At 32.6% G+C, this 23,165-nt stretch overlaps 1 protein-coding gene across 2 annotated transcripts in view; it reads right to left on the bottom strand.

The window, feature by feature from the left end:
* The window catches only part of LOC148279102 (large neutral amino acids transporter small subunit 1), a 101,603-nt gene that overhangs the window by 35,072 nt on the left and 43,366 nt on the right, over positions 1 to 23,165 (bottom strand). For both annotated transcript variants that reach the window (XM_088230442.1, XM_088230444.1), the window contains exons 4-6: positions 18,280 to 18,423; positions 11,070 to 11,172; positions 9,997 to 10,122 (exon numbers count right to left, since the gene is read on the bottom strand). In XM_088230442.1, the coding sequence (XP_088086568.1) occupies positions 9,997 to 10,122; positions 11,070 to 11,172; positions 18,280 to 18,423 (373 nt within the window). The remainder of the gene's footprint in view (positions 1 to 9,996; positions 10,123 to 11,069; positions 11,173 to 18,279; positions 18,424 to 23,165) is intronic.

The following is a 23,165-nucleotide window of genomic DNA, read 5'->3' as shown; positions in this document are numbered from 1 at the left end:
TTATTTTTTAATTACTGCGCGAATTAAAAAAAATCGTTTTACAATAGCAAAATCGAATGATTTCCTAATTTTGCGCGCGTTTTACCAGACTTCAGCCTTAAACGTGAGGATGTGAGAGCACTTGCCTCCTACCGAACAGCTCGTTATTTTAAGAACCTAACTTAAGAACCTACTATAGAACTTATCAGTTAAGGATAACTCGATAAAGAAACTTGTGTGGCTTTGATACCGGTCAGTAGAAAAGAAAAAAGTATTGGTTAAAAACTAAGTTATTTTATATTTATTTTATGAGTTAGACATGACATAAAGTTTGTTTTGCGTAGGCTTTCATTTTTATTTCATAAAAAGTTTTTCTGTTTCTGTTAAAATATCTATTCAACAATAACAACAACAAACCATCACGCCGTTTCCCCGTAGGAGTAGGCAGAGAGGATAGAACGCCATATCACTATGTCTATATTCTCACATATTCTCACAAACGCACGCCGATTATTCTTACTCTTGACATGTCCGAGTAATCTTCAAGTATTTGATGGATTTGATCGTGCCATGTCTTTCTCGATCGTTTTCTGCATCCGTCAACATTCACATCGTAGATCCTTTTAGCCGTTCTTTCGCTGTCCATTCGGTCTACATGTCTAAACTAATGCACCACCCCTTTCTTGATTTTGTCGATAATGCATGTCTCTCGACATTTGCCCACCTATCATACATCGTTTTACCACACATTCGCCCGTGGAATCGCATTTCGACAGCATTTAACCTTCTTTCATCATTATTTTTCCAACTTCATACTTCGCTCCCATACATTAGAGTTGGCACTAGAACTCTATTGTAAACTGCTAGTTTTGCCTCCTGCGATTAACATTTTTTTGCCAAAGTAGATTTCAGTGCACCGTCCACCCTGTTTCCCTCCTTTCAATGTCTTTCTCAGTCTTCTAATCCCTAGTAAACATACTTGCCAGATACACAAATTCTACCTGATTCAGAATATCTCCGTTCACTTTGATTTCACATTTAGTTATATTTTCTTCCCTTTCAAAAATCATCACTTTCGATTTATCAACATTCGCTTTTCTTGCATACATACATATATTTTCATGTTAAATTTATATGAATATTGACTAAAATTAACTATTATAATAATTATGTATATATTGTTTTGTCATATGCAATCCTAGAGCCTTGATCTACATAATTCAGCAGTTCATATGATGCAAGAAATAAAATGTGAGACAGGATATAAAAACAAGTAAAAAGTCGTTTAGTCGTAATTTTTTTGATAATGAACCAGTTTTGACTTATCACATTTTACATATTACTTTTTTTTATTTATCAAAATTAATAATACATAAAACATAATATTACACAATAAAATATGGCAAAAAGTACCTGGTCTGCACCACGCGAAGGAACTGATAAGAAGGTACTCAGGAAGTTTTGCTTTTGACCTAATAAAGATCAGCGGCAATTAAGTGAGAGTTACCACTAGAGCCCGCCCAGGGCACTGCAGATTGAACAAACACCGCGCTAGAATAAACCATTCCGAAACTTCTAGATGTAGGTTCTGCAGTGCAGACGAGGAAACACCTTTACACATTCTATGTGATTGTGATGCTTTGCATCATAAAAGGAGTGTCGTCCTCGGGGGACCACTGATTAAACCCGAGGATGTTAAAGAGCTCACCCCCTACCTAATAGCCCGATACTTTACGGATCTGGACTTAGAGGGGGAGATTTAGCAAAATGTAAACTCTCGCCTTCCACACAGTAGCCAGGATCTTTATAGACCTGGGCTTGGAGAGAGAGAGAACTATTCTCGGGGACCTTACACAGTAGATCTTCACAGGTCGCAGTGACATCAGGGCCTTGATTATAATGGGAAGATAAAGACGTCATACCCACCTTTAAGTTTTGGGTAGGTGTATCGATATGAATCAAGGGGAAGCGTACGTCACGGTACACATATCTACGCTCTAAAATGATATAGCTTCAGTATGACGTCATAGTTGAATTAAAAGTCTCCCGACCGACTACAAAGGTATGGTACCGCTACCCCCACCATCAAGTTTTGATGTAAGTACATAATTTTATACCGACGAGTCTAGAACCCCTCGATACGATATCTACGCATTAAAAGTGTCAAAAATTTTTTGCCACCGAGCAATTTTTCCTTCAATTGTGATTTATTAAAAATTTTAATCGTTTTGAGGTTGGCACTTTTTTTCTTAAAAACCTATTAAAAATATGAGAGAGAAATAAGTAAGTTTTGAAGTCGAATTAAATTTCGACATAACTGTCACTTTAATAAAACGAACTCCTAGATGTGGAAATAATGTCGCTAGGTTCTCTCCTATTAACAAATAAGAGGCGTCAGACACAGATTATATGCGTCAGAAAGTTACCACTCTAAAAAAATAATCTATTTTACTATCTTTCCGAGGGTATGTATCGAGACGTTATAGGAGCCGGCTTTGTGGTCGATCGGTACAGATTGGTAGATACATACAGACGATCGTTAAGTGTACCGTCTGGGTGATTTCCAAAAGTCATGCAAAATTCATGTTCAAGCGAGCATTTATTGATTGAATTTGGATCGATTGAAGTTTATAATATCTTTGAAGTGAGCACTTTTTATTGCAGAAGCCTATTTAAATGTTAATGATGAATGAATTGGATCATATGATGTCGATATGACAAGTAGGTAGAACATACCGAGGTAAGATACAGATAGTACAGAAGTTAAGTATACCGTCTCGATATATACAGATGAAGATGGCGTTCATAATTGAGGTACAGGAGCTTGCATAGCCCTGACTCCCACCACTAAAAACAAGAATAAGAATGATTTAATATATTGAAAAAAGTAGATACGGTGTAAAACAAATATTAAAATACCATTAAAAAAAGAAAATATACGGACAAAGACAAAAATACATATAGAATATAATATTTATGTTTAATTTGCATGGGCAACCATTGAATTGCATAAGGGTAATTATTCATATTTTGAAATAGAGCAATCTCTGAATCTGAGAGACGTAGAACTGAAATGGACCTTATATCCACTTTTAAAATACTTAGTATTTATTTATTTATTTATTTAATTAATTTTACAATACGCCCAAGGGGCATTTACAAAAAATGTACTGGTAAGTACAAACATAGTGAGTAAAAATATAAAAGATAAACAACGCTTTTTTGTATGCATGTAGAAACAAAAAAAAATCACACTGCCATGCAAAATAAAAAGTGAAACTTTACATAGTAAAAAAGAAAAAAAAAGAATGGATATAAGAAAAGTAATTGATTTAAAAAGCAAATTGTAAATAACTTGTAAAGAATTTAAACAAAAAAATAAATACATTTACATATACTTATAAGTATTAAAAATATGGTATCAACAAATTATTGTTAAAAACAAAGTGATTATAAGTGATGTCCCATCTCTATTGCAATGAATTTCTTTTCATGTTCCCAATCATGTCACCAGAAGTCAAAATCTGAAATTTATTAAATCTTCCAAGAGCAACTTTTGCTTTTATGCCCCAATGTCCAGAATGTATAGATTGATCAATTCGTCACACGACTTGGAATTCTTTGGGATAGATCTTCCGGCTTTTCGTAAATCTCTTCGCCACTAAAACAGTGGGGGATGAAGATGGATTCGCATGGTTTAGCTCGAAGTCATATGTTTATCGTGTTGATCAATATACTGTCAGAAATTAGGAAAGAGAACATCGAAGGAAGTTATGAAAATAACAACACCCAGTCCAATTTATAGAAAATCTTTCTTGGATTTCTTTCTCGCATCTAGCGGGAATCGAACCCAGGACGCCTGTTTCACTTTTAGCCGTCCAACCAACTGCGCTACGGTGCCTGTCTGAAAGGGTGTACAAAATATCGCGATATCGGGCGAAATAACAACAATGTATTCTACCGTTTGTTAAAAACTATTATGTTGTTTTGTATATTTTTTCTTCTATTTAGATATAAGAGGCCATTTGGAAATATTTGGATGAATCAAGTTATTATTGAGACCTTAATTACGAGTGTAACGACGCGACGTATAATGTAAGAAAATTATTTTATAATTGATTTCAGACATTCCGTCTCATTGTTAATTAATTATACTAAGAACTGTTATTTGCTAGTTGACAAACAAGACAATCAAATTTTCATTTGAATGAATTATCTTTCTGAAATTCCACTAGCTGAGATATTTTTATTTGAAAATGTTTTCAAGCGTTTCCTAGAATGCGAAACTATTCTGAGAAAATGTTTGCGTGATTTTTATTTAAAATAGGCGAAAGAAATCAGTAAATTCTGACCAAAAGCAACGAAGACGAAAGGAAAAAAAGTAAATAAAAATAATTAATCCTCTCTCCTCACTAAAACTACGGGTCGCGAATTTGCCTTCGGAGAACGCACGGGATTGCTCTGGTTGCCGACAGAGATGCCTGGAGACTCTTTGTGGATATCATATGCTCCAATTAGGGAGCAGATATGGAATGATGACAAATAAATGCGGATGTTCAAACATATTCAGAATGGTGAATGTTACACAGTGTGTAAAGTGAGCACTTTAGCCAGCCCATGATAGTTCATAAGTCCTGTAAATGCCTAGACATCCATATTTCTTTCTCTATGTGGCAAAAAATAAAGATAAAATTATTTTTCGATTGCAATACTGGACCAGGTGGATTTATCAACAATGTTTTGAGTTTCTCCACATTTTTGTAGACAAGAACTGTAGTCAACTCTTTAGTGAGCTGTTAATATTACAAACATTAACGGATAGAAGAATTAAAGGAGCATAAATGTTCAGATAAAGAAAGAATGGTTACACAGAGTGCAAAGTAGCTACACGACATGTCATAAGCTCTGTAAATGCCTAGACTTCGTATTCCTTTCTCTGTAAAGTTCTCCATTTCTTTTGTAATACATTAATATTATATTTTTAAATTCTGTCAAGAGATGTGTTTCGTTACTCGATTGTTAAATTCTATTTATGATACTCTGTTACACAATCTGATAAACATATTAAAGATGGAAAAACAGTTCTTGGAACAAACTTTGGAGAATTTGTCCTGGGGCGTGTTTTCAAGGTGACCTTAGGAAATATTGAAGGGTGAATGATGTATTGGGAAAAATATATTACGAAAACGTTGGAATAAAAGTAAAAAATTATTAAGTACTCAAAACCACTTAGGTGCAATTTAATAGATATGACGCTTTAAATAACGCGACTTTAAAATCGTGTTCTAAAAATTATCTAATAACATTGTCGTACATAACGCATAGTGGAGTAGAAAGGACTAACTGTTTATGCCGCTTGTTCTGAATTCAACACCGTATCTCGGGCCCTTTCAAATTTGGAAAAACACTATTTCCCACCAAATACATTCTTAGCTCCGGAACCTACGTTGAATGGAACACAAGTCGGTCATTTATTGAGCAATTAGCAGCCAAATATAAGTTTGATTTTATTTTGTCACGGGCCCATATTGCAATATTATTCTGACGTTATTCTCATTTTTATTCTTTAAGTTAGGAGTCAGTGCTATACAAGCTCCTGTAGCTCAATCACAAATATCCATCGACGTGCTAATAAGCGACGTGATAACAATTTCTCACCATGGTTGTTTATCGTATTCGCGATCACAATGAAACATCCGTTGGCACCTTATATTAAATGTCAACATATTTACGTTTCGCGACGTACAATCCTGCTGCGCAATCACATATTTGAATTTCACCGGTGTAAATATGGAAAATATAAAAAAACTGCTATTTTCATTTATTTATTTATTATTTATTATTTTTCATGCTATTCATTGCATTTAACAGTTGGCGAGCCAAATGTCAAGAAAAGCAGTCACCATAGTGATTGTAATTTAATTATCAATTTGTTTAAGAGATACTCTATACGATTTTTCGCCAACGAACTGCATTTGTGTACGAGAAAACAAAAAACAAACCGACACGAGCGTTGACTTAGAGATTACACACGCGTTGACTTATGGCTGCCATAACTTCTTCCTCTTTCTTCTCTAACTCATATACTGTCCATACGGCTCGACTGTGGAATCATCTCCCATCCACCATCAAAGATGTTACTACATTATCTCTGTTTAAATCACGGCTGAAGAAACATCTCATTTCTCTTCCGTAATCTCTCCTCCTTTCCTTTTTCCTCTTTTTTCATTTTTTCCATTGAGTAATAGTTTAGATTTAAGGTAATTAATAAACAAATACGTTTATTTCTATTTTTATATATCTTTAGCTTTTTAATTTTTATTTTCTATTGCATGTGTTCTGTAACTTGAATTATAAAAACGAAAACCTTTATTTTAGTGGTTGGTTGGAAGAAATTTCCATTTGGCAATAAGCCCGCTAATGTACAAATTACATTATGTACAAAAAGTTAAATAAATAACTTACGCATGTTCATTGTGATCGCTTAAATGCTTAGCATGTTTTTAAGCATGCCGATAGTAATTTATGATTGAGCTACTAACGTTATTATGACCAGTGAAAATCGATTGTGACGGGTCCCCAAAATAGTTTTCACCCTTCAAGCCAAGGGCCGCGATTATAAACGCTATCTTCATCGGTAAATATTGATTTATTTTACTTATTTATTTTATTTTATTAACATAAACGGCAAAACTGCATTTTACAAAACTTATAATGTAAACATATTTGGTTGAATTATTTAAAAAAAACGCATTATTACTTTTACCCAAGATTTAGAAATAAAATTAAACCTAAAAATTATATAACACATTCAGTAGAAGTTTAAAACAATTAAAAAATAAATGCAAAAATCAAGTTAAATAATAAAATATTTTTAAGGATTAATATAATAAGCACTGTTTCATGCAATTGTTATACAAAAGGTTTAATTACCATTCACCATCTTTAAAAAAGTTTAAAAGGTATAAAATAGTTCAACAATATTTTGAGTTTGTCCAATTTTTTGTAGATAAAGACTGGATTCAACTCCCTGGGGAGCTTTTAACATTAACATATTGCGATTGAGATGAAGAACATTTTGGAGAATGTAATATAGAAGTCTAGACATCTACAGGGCTTATGACCTGTCATTGGCTGGTTTAAGTGGCCACTTTACACACTGTGTAACATTCACCATTCTGCGTATATTTGAACATCTTTATTCTTTCGATTCCTTCATCTGTTGATGTTTGTGAAGTTAAAGAGCTGAAACCATTATTTATGCGGGTGAGATTCACCTGATTGAATTATTTCACCTACATACTATGGAACGCCTGAATTTTTTATTTTTTTAAATTTCTATACTTCTTCATGGACCATGGACCAGCCAATGACAGGTTATAAGCCTTGTAGATGCTTAGACTTCTATATTACCTTTTCTAAAATGTTCTTCATCTCGGTTGTAATATGTTAATTTATTTTTTAAATTGACAATCTCTATTGTATTCTAGCTAGTAAGCTTTTGCAATCACCCTTTCACAGGCCGAGCCTTTGTGTGATGTTTTTTTTTATGTGATAATGAATTTTTAAAATGGTTTAATTGTTAATAGCGAGACGGTATAATGTAAAATCAATATGTATGTACGAAAATATGAATATTTAAATTAAAAAAATAAGTTACTTTTCGGTAGCCTGTAATTAAACACGATTTTAAAAAATCCGTACACTATTTTTCATACAGAAAACTTAATTTTACTTTCTAGATAAAATTAAATATAAACGTTAACTTTCCATTGGAATATGGCCTAAGGGTCCGTATCCTAATAGGAATTAAAATTTTAAATGAAACTTTGAAATAAAATTAAGTTTTCTGTATTCTTATTTTTTTATACTTTTTATGGGAAAAATAAATATTTGCGTTTTTATGATTTAATAAAATATTTCATTTTGAAGGCCAATTTCAACGAGTTGTAAATAACTCATTATTAGAAGATGGAAATCAAGTTGGGGTAGAGTGGGATTCGAACCTTTGAGCCGTGAGTCCGAGACACTAGCCACGAGACCACAACCCGATTCAACGAATGATGAACGTATGAAAAATGTGATGTTTTTTTTCTAAACAGGTTCAATTACGGGTTACCGACGAAGGTACCTCAAATGTTTATACAAATATCCATATTTTCGTTCATAAATATCTATGTTAGTTTATACATAGGTCGGATACATGGGTATGGAAATAAGTTCTAACAAATATTTGATATTTTCAATACAAACTCTGTTAAGGCGGCCTCCGTGGTGTAGTGGTCAAGACACTTGACTCACGCTCGGAAGGTTCCGGGTTCGATTCCCGGTGAGAACACAAAAATCAAAATGAATTTTTCTCAAGCCTGGGTGTTCTGTGATGTAATTCACCACTGTAATTGGGCCTACTGGCCTGTAGTGGTGCAAAAATAAATGAAAAATGTAATCCCACTCACTCGCTATTTTTTAGAAAAGTAATGAATTTATTTAAAAGCATATTATTAAATTCAACTTTGATTTCTTGGATACGTATTTTTGTTTATTTCTTTTAATATATAAATTATACATTTGTGGATTTATTGCCAAATCCCAACTTCTTCCAACCAACTATGCTCCAAAAAACTTATTATTTCTAAAGTATCATTAAAGCATTATTCTTCTTTTTCATTATTACCTAGTTGAATACTAGAAACTTTATGTTTATGTTAAATTATTTTTAACTTTACTTTGTTATATTTATATTTAGAACATTTGATTTTCTCACATTAATTGTTACCTTTTATTTGTCATCTAAGATATGCTATATTTCTTTTTTTCTTTTTAAAAAAATATTTTCCTTTCATTAAGTTGTTTAGTTTTAATTATTCAACTATATTTCATATTATATATTACATAATGAATTGTGTTCACTGCTGTGATCATTTCTGTAAAACTTTTTATTGTAAAATGTTCTTATACATGCAACGTAAAAAGAAACACAATATCTTGTGGAGAAAAAAAGTTTCGTTGACGTGTAACCGTATCCATTTTGTTCTATTTTTGGTGTTAATTTTTTTAAATTTGGAAAAAAGGTAGCACTTAATATGTCTATAAATATTTTATCGGATTGTTATCAGTCAATTTTAGAAAAAATAAAATTTAATATCGTAACGTCACCGTAATAGTTCAGAGAATAAGGAAGTTCAGTGTTTTTTTTTATTATTTGTTAATAGACTATTAAAGTAAGCCAAAAAAAATAATTTTTTTTTCATATCGTATTATCAGCGCTATGATTTTTTAAAGTTTTGTATTTCTGAAATAAATCCGCGTGAGACGTCAGAGGTTGTTCACTGTTAGTTCTTCCCATTGGTCCGTTTATGGTAAACTAACCGGATATCCTTCACAGGACATATGAACCAGTGACGTCAATCAAAGTAGTGCGTTTTTATTAAAATAGTTTTTATTATTTTGTTCGTTCATTTTCAAGAAATTTTGCCGTACGATTTAATGCTCTAATTTTTATCGAGCGCAAGAAAACATTTTTGTATCCAATTTCCCGTAAGGCTGAAGTTCCTCATTAACAATTATTGTATCAAATTTTCTTAAATATCTACATTTAATTCTCAATGGTAAATTTTTTTTTTCATCATTTAAAACGTGTCCATATTATTTTACATAATAAAATATTTATTTAGGGAAGCGCAGTAACATGAAAAATGGAAACCGCTGGTAGTAATAGAAAAGTTGATATCTATATTATTTTAAAAAATAATGGAGTCGTATTTTGTTATAACAGTCCTAAATTACGTGAACACTTTTATAAACTATGAAAAATAGTTAATTAAATAGTATTCACGTACGCTTTTTTTTGTTTTCAAATACCCGTATTTCAAAGTATCTCATCTTTCGCTTAATGTACGTTGCCGCACCGTTTGAAGAGGATTTTTTTAGCTCAGTCTTTCAAAAGTTAATTTCAGCGATTTATTAAGTTGATGTTCAGAAGATTGACTTAAAAAAGATTATAGTCAAAAGGCTCACCCAGGCAGAGTTGGTAGCCTCCAGCAGCGATGATGATGAAGAGGGCTAGAAGCTTGGCGTAGGTGAAGACGTCTTGAACCATAGTCGCCCACTTCACATCCCAGCAATTGATGAATGTCAAAACCACTGTGGGCAAAAATTAGTTTATTGGGTTACATGAACCTCTTAAGTAAATATTCTGTATTTATTTAAACACTTTATATATATATATATATATATATGTATCTACACTATTTTGAATTTTTATCAATTTCTTTTCATATTCCCAACAGTGTCACCAGAAGTCAACATTAGCTATTTATCAAATCTTCTAAGAGCAAATTTTGTTTTTATGCCCATGTCTATGCCAATGTACATTATGTATAGATTTGTCAATTCATTATACAAACTTGGAATTCTTTGGGATAGATTTTTCGGCTTTTCGTAGATTTCTTCGCCATTAACACAGTGTGGGATGAAGATGGATTGGCTTGGGTTAGCTCGAAGTCTTGATCGTCTTTATGGATATATAAGACACTTTCGTCCTGCTTCTCAAACCGTTCAATTTGAGAAAATCATCAATATTTTCACTTATTGTAGGTATACTATAATATTTTTATTGCTAGGCAAAAAAATAAATTGACTGAACATCTACAGTATACTATGAAAAAAGGACGGGGTACTGTGGTATTTTATGAAAAGAAGAGGGAAGGAAAGAAACTGACATGAATGGGTGGGTTATTCCAGAATCGAGCAACTACTTCTGTGAAAGAGGAGGCAAATAAGTTAGAACAGGAAATGGGTATTGAAAAGGTTCTCTCGTTACTACAACGAAGACATTTTTTAAATATTAAAAAAAAAACTATAACCCGCTAAGCCTCTATTTAGAAGATTGTCAGCAGGTGGGATGGAAGGGACATGGAGGGAGGTAATGAAAAATACACCACAACACCCAGAACAATTGAGAAAAAAAAATTGTCTTCGATTTTTTTTTTTGCAACTCGCGGTAATCGAATCCGCGACTCCAGTTTCTCAGTTGGTAGTCTAATCAACTGCTCTACAGCGCCTAAATTAAAGCAAAGTTTGACACTTACGGATGCAGCAAACAGCCAGGAGTCTGACAGACTCATCAGGAGGGGCGCATTCCGGGAAAAAGGGCTTCAGCACATATACACTGAACGTTAGTGCCACGATAGCCTGGAACAAACACGATACTACACATCCTTCTAACAACAGTATCAACATTTAAATGTAGGTCTGCCAAACCACAGCTTAACTGGCCAGTAAAATTAATGTGGTTGGACTTGTTAAGATCCCCTAAAGACTGCCAGTGGACAATAAAGAATATATATAAATCTTCAATCCAAATGATTTGATTTGTGGCCATTTTCACCTAGGCATAAATAACAAAATGACAGACAACTGGAATTAACGCATTGTAGAGGGATTCGAACAAACTTTCGACACGCGAGTCAGCGACACTACCACGGGATCATATTTTGTGTCGAAAAGCATGTGCATATATCATAAGAATAATTACATTTTAATTAAGTCAAGAACCATATAGTGCCGTTTATTTGTGAACAAATGAGATGAAGTTGTGTTTTTTTTACATTGTTTATATTCTTTTTTAAAAAATAAAATAATGTTCCCTCACTGAGGTAACCCGTGCCAAGGGAAACATTTCACAAAATGTGAAACATGCCTTAAATTAGCTATTTAACAAAGTTAACATAATAATAACAACAAAAAAACGTAATTAATCCAATAAACCTAATAATCGTCAACTTAATAAACAATAAAAAACTAAAATAATCATAAAAAACATAACCATAACTTTAAGTGATGTCCCATCTCTGTTGCAATCAATTTCTTTTCATGTTCCCAACCGTGTCACCAGAAGTCAAAATCTGCTATTTATAAAATCTTCTAAGAGTAACTTTGGTTTTTATGCCCCAATGTCCAGAATGTGTAGATTAGTCAATTCATCACACGACTTGGAATTTTTTGGGATAGATCTTCCGGCTTTTCGTAGATCTCTTCGCGACTAAACAGTGTGGGATGAAGTTGGATTGGCATGGTTTAGCTCAAAGTTTTAGGTCTTTCGTTTTTTTAAATATATTGTTTACAATTATTGTTTTGCCCTTGTTTGTCTTTGCTAAATAGTTTTATGTACTTTTTGTTCAGTTTATAGCATCTATGTTTCTTCATGTAACTGTTGTAATTGGTTTAGGCCGTATATATAATAAATAAATAACCAATTTAAATAGACCAAAAGAACAAATTTCATAAACAGTACACACATTTTACCTATTTGGCTTGATCCACTCATCGATTCGTGTGCAACCCACCTCCACTATCCATTTCTTAATAGCAATTTTATATTGTGAGAACTAACTAATTGTCCTTATGGATAATGTAAGTAGATTGTACACTTTAACCGAGTAGTAGGCCAATCCTCTTTGACTGAAGGTTGTATTTATATATTATTGTATTATAATATTCATAATACATAATGGCATATTAATGGCACTGAAGCAAGGAGAGACTCATACGGGACCAAACAAGTATTGAAGACTTCCGAAATGAAGAAACTGAGGATGATAGCAGACAAAATTCGAAGAGATCGCGTAAGGTGCACTAGAACAAGAGAGATATGTGAGGCTGAGGACATCGTAAGACGGAGTAGATAGCGAAGGAGGGACTAGTACCATCATATCCTTAGATGTAAGGTCATATCCAAATAATTGGACACCACCAGACTCTCTATATTGCACTGCATAATCAGCCTCGCAAGTTTTGTTTTCATGAAAGACCTTCCAAAAGTTGAAAGGGCATTTGAAAATCCACCTCGCAAGAGGAGCGACCTCCTGGAGAACAGACCACACGTCTATAACAAGAAAGAAGAAGGTAGGTTCTACATCATAACAATTCATAATTCTGAATCAAAAACACTAATAATATAAAAGCATACAGGACTTAAGACCTGTCATTAACGGAGTAAAGTACAGTGATCCTGTTTTATGTTATGTGCTTCTGGATTATCTTCTTTGCATATATTAATTCTATGGTAAACAGATTATAGAGAGCGCTCTCGTTTGGTAATAAGTAGTTTGTGAACACTACTCAGAATACCTATGTAAAGTAAGGATCAATATAAGAATCCCAAAAGCAATTCGCTTTCTAAGACCAGGTTTGTCTCTGACATATTTGTTGTGGTAGCTCTACTATATAATAAACAGATCGACTTTTTATTTGCACACGATAATCAATATTGATTTTGAGCGTACCTAATACCGTCTCCATCTATTTACGTGCAGTCATCTTCTTTCACGCGTCTCCCCAGTTTAATGACACTTAACTCGTGAAGTTGTGTTTCCACGCAGATAATTGACATTCATCGCACACCGCCCCCATTTTGCTCCTAACAAAGCGAGTAGTGTTGTTTCAAACAGTTTTACGTATTGACTGTTCCCTCGCGAATCAATAGTCTAATAGTTGTGCGGTTGAGACATATCTGCGTGTGTCGTCAGCGGAATCATGAAAATCAGGAACCAATATCAATGTCAAATAGATCAGACGCTCGGCGGGGAATTCGTGTCCAAAGTTTAGCCCAGTCAGACGGGAAAAAGGTTATAATCGTTAGAACTATCGGCACATTTAATAAATACTGCACCACGGTAAAATCTATTTTCCTCTTTTACTGCGAATCGTGGCATCCAATTGGTGCCCAAAACAGCCAACCATTGAGTTTTGCGTCAGAAAAATACCTTGCGATGGTTTGATTTTGCAAGGATCGTTGAAAAAATAAGCGGTAATTCAATGGCTGGCCGAACCATATGTAACTGAGGTATAACCATGATTCTGAAGTCATCACGATCTTGGGCCAGTCTAATCAGCACTGCAGCACACTGAATCAAGATACCACCGTCTAAGATTACCGAACTATGATGCTTTTTCCATTATTATTATCTTTCCTTTCACAATAAGTCGGAGAAGGGCATTATTTTATTTTATTTTTATTTCCCATAATATTTTTTTTCTACATAAACACCTCCTGGGCACAATCCATGTAGAGATATTGAGCCGAGAAACAAGCCACTGTCGCCTGATAGCCAAACACCTGATAAACAATATTACAGATGGTAATATTAAAATCATCAAAATACAAGATGAAGTATGTACAAAACAGTGGCTAACGGTGATTTTATTTACGGGTAAGCTATAATATTTTTTTATTTATTTGCACCTACATAGTAGGTACATAATATAATATAAGTGATATTTACTATAAATTTCTATTTTTTCTGTGGTTCTGTGTAATACAACAACTTTCATCAAATCAACTCAAACGACGTAACTTCGTGATATATTATTGTGTAGCTATATTATCTATTAATTTAACACATAACTTGTATAAGAATTTAAAAAAAAATGGCACTATGAATTCAGTTAGTATTAGGTATTCTCAATCCGGTTGAAATGTCAACTGGCCGATTTGTTTTAGAAATAAATAATGCCGAAAACGGCTGCGTCGAGCGCCACATGTGTTGCGAGTCAAAGCTTTATCTGAAAGAAAAATAATCCTTAAGAAATAATATTTGAAATACTGTTTTTCAAATCGATAATCTTCAAAGAATTTGTGTAATCTGCAAGTTCACTCGAGGAGAAAAATCCCGAAACTGGGTTTGAGATGTTCAAAATATAGTAAACTTATTTGTATGAAGAAATAAGCTCGAGTAATCGGCTAGTTCCTTGACTGGCGCTAGGGGCGTATTATTTTTTATTTATATTTGGAGAAAAATACAAATGGTGGCAATGATTTATAATAAATAGTAATTATTTGTTTGTTTTTCTATACACAAAGTTACCGTTAAATATTATTATGGATTGTCAAATATAATGGTAAGCTGCGCATAATCGCTTCTACACACGCCCCTGGTACAAAATGATAAAGCAAATTGGAATAGTCCAAAATTTTTGAATTTGGAAAATAGGTGCGCAAAATTGTGACCCGGACAATATATATAAAATGTGACCTGCAAAATAGTAATGTGAACGTACATACTACAAATCACGATAACATTACCAATTGTCATAGCTGTGTCAGCTTTTGACAATGACCAATTGCTGTCATTAAATTAGCAGACCTTTAATGGATGCTAGGTCAAGTCAGTACAGTTACATATTATTATGTTTTGAGCTCTCGTAATAAATTTGTACTTACAGCGAGCTTATGATAAACACGCTTTCGTGTTTCGGTAGTCAAGAATACCAAATCAATGCATTCTGAAAGAATAAACTCAATAAATGGATTAGATTGTAAACAAGTTCTGTATCTTTAAATTTGACAGACGTACTACAAAGAAAAAATCTAAAAGATGATTAAACTTCTAAATAACAATTTTCGGCGTTTCAAAAACAATGCGTTTTACTCAAATGTTCGTAAATATTTCATTTTTTAGGTGTGAGTTTTTTAACTGACACTTTTTGGTGGAACCACTTTTTAATTATAATAGTAAACGTACGTACATATATTCCAGTGGCGATCGGTGGTTTTATTTACAGGTAAGCAATAAAAAATATCATTTATTTGTAACCTACATAGTCAGTACATAAAATTATCCATGTATACTTTAAATTGCTATTTTTTCTGGGGTTCCGTGTGATACAACAACTTTCATCTATAAAATCAATTAAAACGAAGTGACTTTGTGATATATTATTTATGTAGCTATATTACCCATTAATTTAACACATAACTTATATAAACGTTTATAAAAATAGCACAATGAATTCAGTTGGTATTAGGTATTTTCATCACGATTGAAATGTCAACTGGCCGATTTGTTCTAGAAATGACTGATGCCAAAAAAGGCCGCGTCGAGCGCCACATGTGATGTGAGTCATATGTCAAAAGTATAATCTCAAAGAAAAATAGTCCTTCAGAAATAATGTTTGAAATACTGTTTTCCAAATCGAGAATCTTCAAAGAATTCGTGTAATCTGCAAGTTTACTGTGGGAGAAAAATCCCGCCACTGGGTTTAAGATTAAGATGCTCAAAATATAGTGCACTAATTTGTATGAAGAAATAAGCTGGAGTAATCGGCTAGTTCTTTGGCTCATTCCTACCGTAAAACATTATTATGGATAGTCGGACTCCGTAGTGTAGTGAGCAAGACGCTTGACTCATGCACGGAAGGTTCCGGGTTCGATTCCCGGTGAGAACACAAAAATTAAAATGTAATTTTTCTCAAGCCTGGGTGTTCTGTGATGTAATTCACCACTGTAATTGGGCCTCCTGGCCTGTTGTGGTGCAAAATTAAATAAAATTAAAAAATAAAATAAAATAAATAAAATATGCAAATATAATGGTAAACTGCGCATAATCACTTCTTTACACGATTCGCCCCTGATATATTCATTCCACTCTAATTTATACTTTTCACAAGTGACCGACATTTATGGTGTCCGACAACGTTGGACCAGACTTGAATACGTTCTGGTCGTTTTTTCGTGAAAATTAATGCTTTTTCAAAAAAAAATTGTAGAGAACATGTCATTGAAAGTATTAACCATCGCTAGCGACTATTTATTTCCATCGTTCTAGCATTCTAGCAGCATACGAATACCATCTCGAAAGAATGACTCATCTTTTTAGGTTATCCACGAACCGAGGCATTTTTTGACATCCTTTTAAGAATGGAAGTGTTGCTCAGCCAGGTCATTAATCATTGATCGGAACAAGTGACAATCGGAAGGAGCAATATCCGGTGTATACGGCGGGTGGGGTAGGACTTCCCATTTGAGCATTTCCAAGCATGTTTTGACTGGCCTTGCAACATGTGGCCAAGCGTTGTCACGCTGCAAATTTACTAAGTCATGTCTCTTCTCGCATTGCAGCGGAATTTTCTTCGGTACTCGTTTTAAACACATTGTAGTCGATAGCGATCTCCCGTGATGGTTTCATTGGGTTTAGGTAGTTCATAACACACTACTCCCAGCTGATCATGGGACAGAGCAGAGATGATGATGATGTTCAGCGATGTTCCGACAGACTATTGTCGCCGTAAGTCTCCAAAAGAATTTTGTGCTTCAGCTGTAGATTTAAACAAAAAATAATGCAGAAAAATTCCTAGCGGAGACTTTTTTTGGGCACGAAATTCAACATGTTTAACGTAATTAAAAAATATGTTATACACACTTTAGCGGAATAACATACACTGTCATTTCAAGCCTAATAGTGAGCTTCACGATGAAGTTGGGTGTAGTATCACCCGATATAAAAAGGCTAAGATAACTCTATCTGTCGGGTATCAGCGAGAACGTATCACTACATGCGTTATTTTCTATTTTAAATAATAATTTAACTGCGTATTTATTTGTAAAATTATAACATGTGGTGGGCAAACTGCCCTATGCATTGGGTGCGGAAAGAGGAATGATGATGATGTTGAAATTATTTTGGTTATTAAAGCGAATGATAATATTAAATAAGAGAAAGTAATAGCTATTCCTTAAAACATTTTTTGGAATCATCTTCCTTATTAATTATCTTTTTCTGTTTTTTTCTCCGATCAATTTTTCATCTTCAAAAGCCAGAAAATAAATGATTATATCTTTTGGTCTTTTTCCCCACCACCAGCCACCGTTTAAAACCTGTAAGAAATTAATGTTTTTTTTTGCTCTTTGCTTTTATCAGTTTCCTGCCTATAAATTGGAATTCAATCAATAATCTATTTATTTGGGAAAAAAACAACAGTTTTTACATATATTGCGTAGAGAAAATAAAATTTTTAAAACAGTTAATATACATTTTCCACAGTGATGTAAGCTATTGATTAAGTACATTATAAGTATCAAAATAAAAGCAACTTAAAAATTGAAAATTGTTAGGCACTTAGAAGTTGGAAATAAAATAAAAATACATGTATGCATATATTTTATGGTAATAAAAATAAAATAAATTTAAAGAATAAGAAAAAAATACAGTTATATAAAAATAATGTAGAAGGTACAAAGTATAATAATGAACATACGTAATTACTGACATCTTAAAACTAAGCAGGAGTACCGTCTATAAGGAATCTTCTACTCGTATATTTCATATAGGAGAGATGAAAAATGTCTGCGTGACCGGAGAGAACAGTATTATAATAATGACATGAAAAAAAAACATTTTATTTTTACACCATGGTTACCCTTTGAGCATCCGCGTTCTTATTTAGAAGTCAGTCAAAGTAGATCATTGTTACTAAATTTGAATTGATTGCATTTTCTCCTGTATAATTTGAACCGATTACCTGTGAGCAGGGCCGGACGATCATGCATTCTATCCAGAGACGGATGAAGGCTAGAAATGGTCCGAACGTTTCCATGATGTACGCGTAGTCCGCTCCACTCTTGGTGATCATCGTTCCTAGCTCTGCATAGCAGTAGGCTCCCACCTGAAGAAAAAAACAGAAGATTTTCACTTTCGGCGACGCAGAATAGCATTTATTCAATATCTTTTTTAAATTTATTTTTATTTAAATTTTTCTTGTTTTTTTACAATAAACATAAGTGATAAAACAGAGTATTAAAAAAGTTAAGCATAATTACTTGGCAATGAAATACATATTAATATTAAAAATAGTAAACAAAAAATCCCACAAAGGTATGGCCTGTTTGTGGGTATACAAGAAAATGTTAATGAATTTTTGCTCCGATATTAAATAATGGACAGTTATAATATTTTTATGTAACATAAGAAAGAAAAAATAAAATATTCTGTAAAAAGTAATATGGTATTTTTTTTATAGTAATTAAAAAAGGAAATAAAAAATATTTAAAAAATATATATATATATTCCTTATTATTAAAGGGCAACAAAATATATCATAGAAAAAAGGAGTTCATATCTTTAGTTTGAATCCAGGATAGTGCATGTTTTTTAAAAGAAGGAAAATTTTGAAAGTTTGGAATCAATGAAAGAGATCAAGATTTTACTGCTAGAATATATTGTTTTATATTTTCAACAACACCATTTTATTTCCACGCCTAATAGAGCAACGAGCACTGCATTTATACACCAACCGCAGCGTCCCTTGGTCACTTTGTTCATGAAGGTAAGACGATCAATCTTACGTAACGGGTGCCCGTCCAGGGACTTCAAAATATCATAGATAAAAACATTCATTTCATGTCAACCATCGCAGGAATAGAATCAATATATTTTTTGATTTATTTATAGTTTTATAATTATACAAGCGGACCCGACAGACGTTGTCCTGCCCAAACGTTGGCAAAAGACTTTTAACTGATTAGTAGGTACCTAGGTACTTAAATAATAATATACCTAGGTACTTGTTTGTGATTAATTCTAATATTGAATTTAAGTAGGTACCTAGGTACCTAGGTACTTGTTTATGGTTGAATTCCAAAACATAAAATAAATATATATTTTTTAAAAATATAGCATTCTTTTTGCAAACGTCAAACTCCGTTCGTCTCACCAACAAAGGGGTGTACTTATGTAGGAATACGATTTTTTTAAATGTATTGAATTTAATATTATTTTAGTGTTACCAAAAATCCAATAAAAAGAAATAAATGGGTAGAAATTATAAGGAATTTAAGGAAAGAATCTGATTGAGATCCACAAAAAACTAATGCTGTTTATAAACATTCAAAAACAAACTTTTTTTATAGGCAGAAAAAAAACATCTTTGCATTTTTTGCAAATGCATTCTCCTCGAATGCAACCCTGGTAGATCAATGAATAAAACATTTATGCTCCTAACTTCTTTTTTACAGATTCGATTGAAGATTTTAATATCTACGAACACGCACGGCGCAAAGATTTATATTTCTCTGAAAACCGCACGTAAATCGGTTAAGCCGTTTAGGAGGAGTTCGGTGACATCACACGTACAGAGGAATTATATATATAAAGATGGTCAAGTCATATAAGATCTCGTCTGTTTAGTATAGTCATCACGTGCTATTTAATGTTGGTTTTTAATTTGTCATATATGAGTGCGAATCCTGGTACCTTTTAATATTCGATTGTACCAGGTTGTTGGTAGTTGATGTTTTATACAAATTCCCTCTTAATAGTTTTTTATCATCGGCCCTTATCGTACCATGCATAATATTTTTACATTAGTTTTAATAAACTAGAACATCAGATTAACAATAAAACATAAAATGCGTAATTTAAATATTTATTTAAAATCAAAATAATAATTGAAAATACGTGTGTAAAAATAAAGAGGCAAAATAATTAGTGAAAAGAAGGGCCATTACTTTCCTCCACAATTTTTTAAACTCTCGGTGAGTACTTTGTCACTCCCATCTGAATGCAATTATCAAGATGTAAATCTGTGAGTCTGTTTCTATACGTACTCTTAACAACCTTCATAGTGGAGAACGTTGACAGCAACCTTTTGAGCATTTCGTTGAAATTTAGCTCAATAATAAAATTTACTAGGTAAATTCAATATCCTGCGCGAGCCACCGAAAAAGCCTTGGCGAGCAACCGGCAGCTACCGTGTGGCGATCACTGCCCGATACTAATAAAATGTGTAACTATGCGACTGACATTGGTGTTCTGCATTCAAGTATTCAAATAGAAGTTATGCACCATTACTTACTTTACATTTTGTCGTTATAATATATTTACGTGACAGTTTACGTTACTAATGACGACAATGTCTCTAATTGAACTTTTAAAAAATATATTTATGATTTTTATTTTAGAAGTTGATAATTGTCTGAAATAAGTCGATTAAAATAAAAAAGTTTAAAATTAAGCAAAATCCAAAATAATTATAATGGTTTATTGACAAACGAAACCATTATTTTATCGACTTTATCTTATCATATTACAATAGAGATGAAGAACATTTAAGAGAAGGTAATATGGAAGTCTAGGCATCTACAGGGCTTATGACCTGTCAATGGCTGGTTTAAGTGGCCACTTTACACACTGTGTAACATTCACCATTCTGCCTATATTTGAACATCTATATTCCTTCAATTCTTTCATCTGTTGATGTTTGTGAAGTTAAAGAGCTGAAACTTTTATTTATGCGGGTGAGATTCATCTAATTGAATTATTTCACCTACATACTAGGCAACGCCTGAAAATATTATTTTTTCAATTTCTTTATTTCTTCATGGACCAGGTAATTTATCAACAATATTTTGAGTTTGTCCAAATTTTTCAAGGTCATAAGCCCTGTAGATGCCTAGACTTATATATTACCTTCTCTTAAATGTTCTTCATCTCTGTTGTAATATGTTAATATAAACAGCTCCAGGGAGTTGAATCCAGTCCTTGTCTACAAAAATTTGGACAAACTCAAAATATTGTTACTTTATCTTATGGTTATTCACTTTTCAGGATTGTATGTAAGGTCTTAGTCATAAACTCGGCGTGAAGTTTCGCCTAAATATAGTGATATAATTCGGATGGGAAAACCATCCTTATTATAGGGGTAGAATAAAGATGGTATTTCCATCTGAATTGTACCACTATTCTTAAGTGGAACTTTATGCCAAGTTTATGAGTAAGACCCGTAGTCTGTTTAATTAGGTACAACCTGTTTTAAGGCGGATATTTTTTTAAGCAGAGCAAAATAATAATAAAAGATGACTGCCTACTGGTGAATTTAATGTACAATTATTGTAATTAATAATATTATTATATGTAATTGTGTTTTGGTAATTCTTAATCTTTTCTACCCAAAACCAGTAACTATTATTTAATAAATGAATTAAATGTTTGGTGGTTTTACAATGTACTGGCAATAGGTATATGGAGTATTTTAACCTGACTTTTATTCATTTAAAATATCAAAATCGGCCTCGTGGTGTAATAAAGAATAGTGATATAAATAAAAACAAAGTAAAATTGGTTTTAAAAATCTTTTTCTTAAATTGTAAGTTTAGTATGTAAAAATTTATTTTAAAAAATGGGGAAACAAAATAATTTAAAACAGTGTCAAAAAAGTTTTTTATTTTTTATATATTTCGGTATCAAAAAAGACTTTTCCAGAACTTTTAAAGAAGATTTACTTGTATTAATTTTTTTAAACTTTTATTTTATTGATATATTTAAGATTTTTTTATATTTTTATGTAAACATTATTATATTGTGTTACCGAAATGTTTAAAGAGATAAATCCCTGCAAAAAAACTGATTTTGCAGTTTGGCGGGAATTAAAAAAAATTGTTTAGAAGAATGATTATGTGAAAAAAAAATCAATAAAACAAAAAAATGGACAGTGCGTTTGCCTACCATGCGAGAGGTTTTGGGTTCGATTCCCGGCATGGTTGATACAAAATATTTATTCGAAAAAAAAAGGGTGTTTTCACACTAGAATATACCATAGTCCCTGGACACCAGTCCATGAACACCAGTCCTGAAGTGTAAGACTGATCATCTTGCCTTCACGAATGATCAAGATACGCTGAGATTGAAGTACCAATGCACTATTGGGTGCGAAAAGAAAGGGAATTATGATGATGATTATTAAAATGGCTTTCAAAATGAAATATTTGGGCAAATCATAAGAACGCAAATATTTTTTTTCCCTTAAAATAAAAATAAAAATACATCTTGTAAATTAGCCACTTAAACCAGCCAAATAGGTCATGCCTTGTAAACGCCTAGACTACTATATTCCTTCCTCAAAATTCTTTTCTCTCTCTGTTGCAATAAATTTCAATAAAAAAACAAGTTGAAATTTCATGTCAGCTAATAAGTAAACGATTTTTTTTAATTTATGTATGTCAGAAATTATTTAGAAGGAAAAGTAATATATTCTGATCTTAACAACTCTTGAGGCAATTCTCGGTTGCTTTAGGACAGTATATTATTCCAGAATATTCCAGAAGAAACAGCCAATTAGAAGTTGGAAATAAGTGATCCCTGAGGGAACAATCAATATTCCTTCTTGGTAAATGTTTGAGATGACTTTGAACAAAAGGAATCGTTGAAAATGTAATCCCCAATGCTTGAGACAAATTGCTTGGAATAAATATTGGTATCATTACAAAAAAACCGTACAAAATGATTGAACAATCAATGAATTGTCGGCAATGGCCGAGAAGATTTAGAAAATGAAAACGTAAATTAAATAATCAATGTATAATGGAAAAAAACAGTTTTGTGTAAACAGCGATAAAGATTTACAATATTTAT

The sequence above is a fragment of the Micrasema longulum genome, unplaced genomic scaffold, assembly GCF_059751315.1.
Source record: "Micrasema longulum isolate JH-2025_06_02 unplaced genomic scaffold, ASM5975131v1 h1tg000767l, whole genome shotgun sequence".
Taxonomy (NCBI): Eukaryota; Metazoa; Arthropoda; class Insecta; order Trichoptera; family Brachycentridae; genus Micrasema; species Micrasema longulum.
Note: the sequence above shows the minus strand (reverse complement) of the source record. Positions and strands in the feature narration are given on the sequence as shown.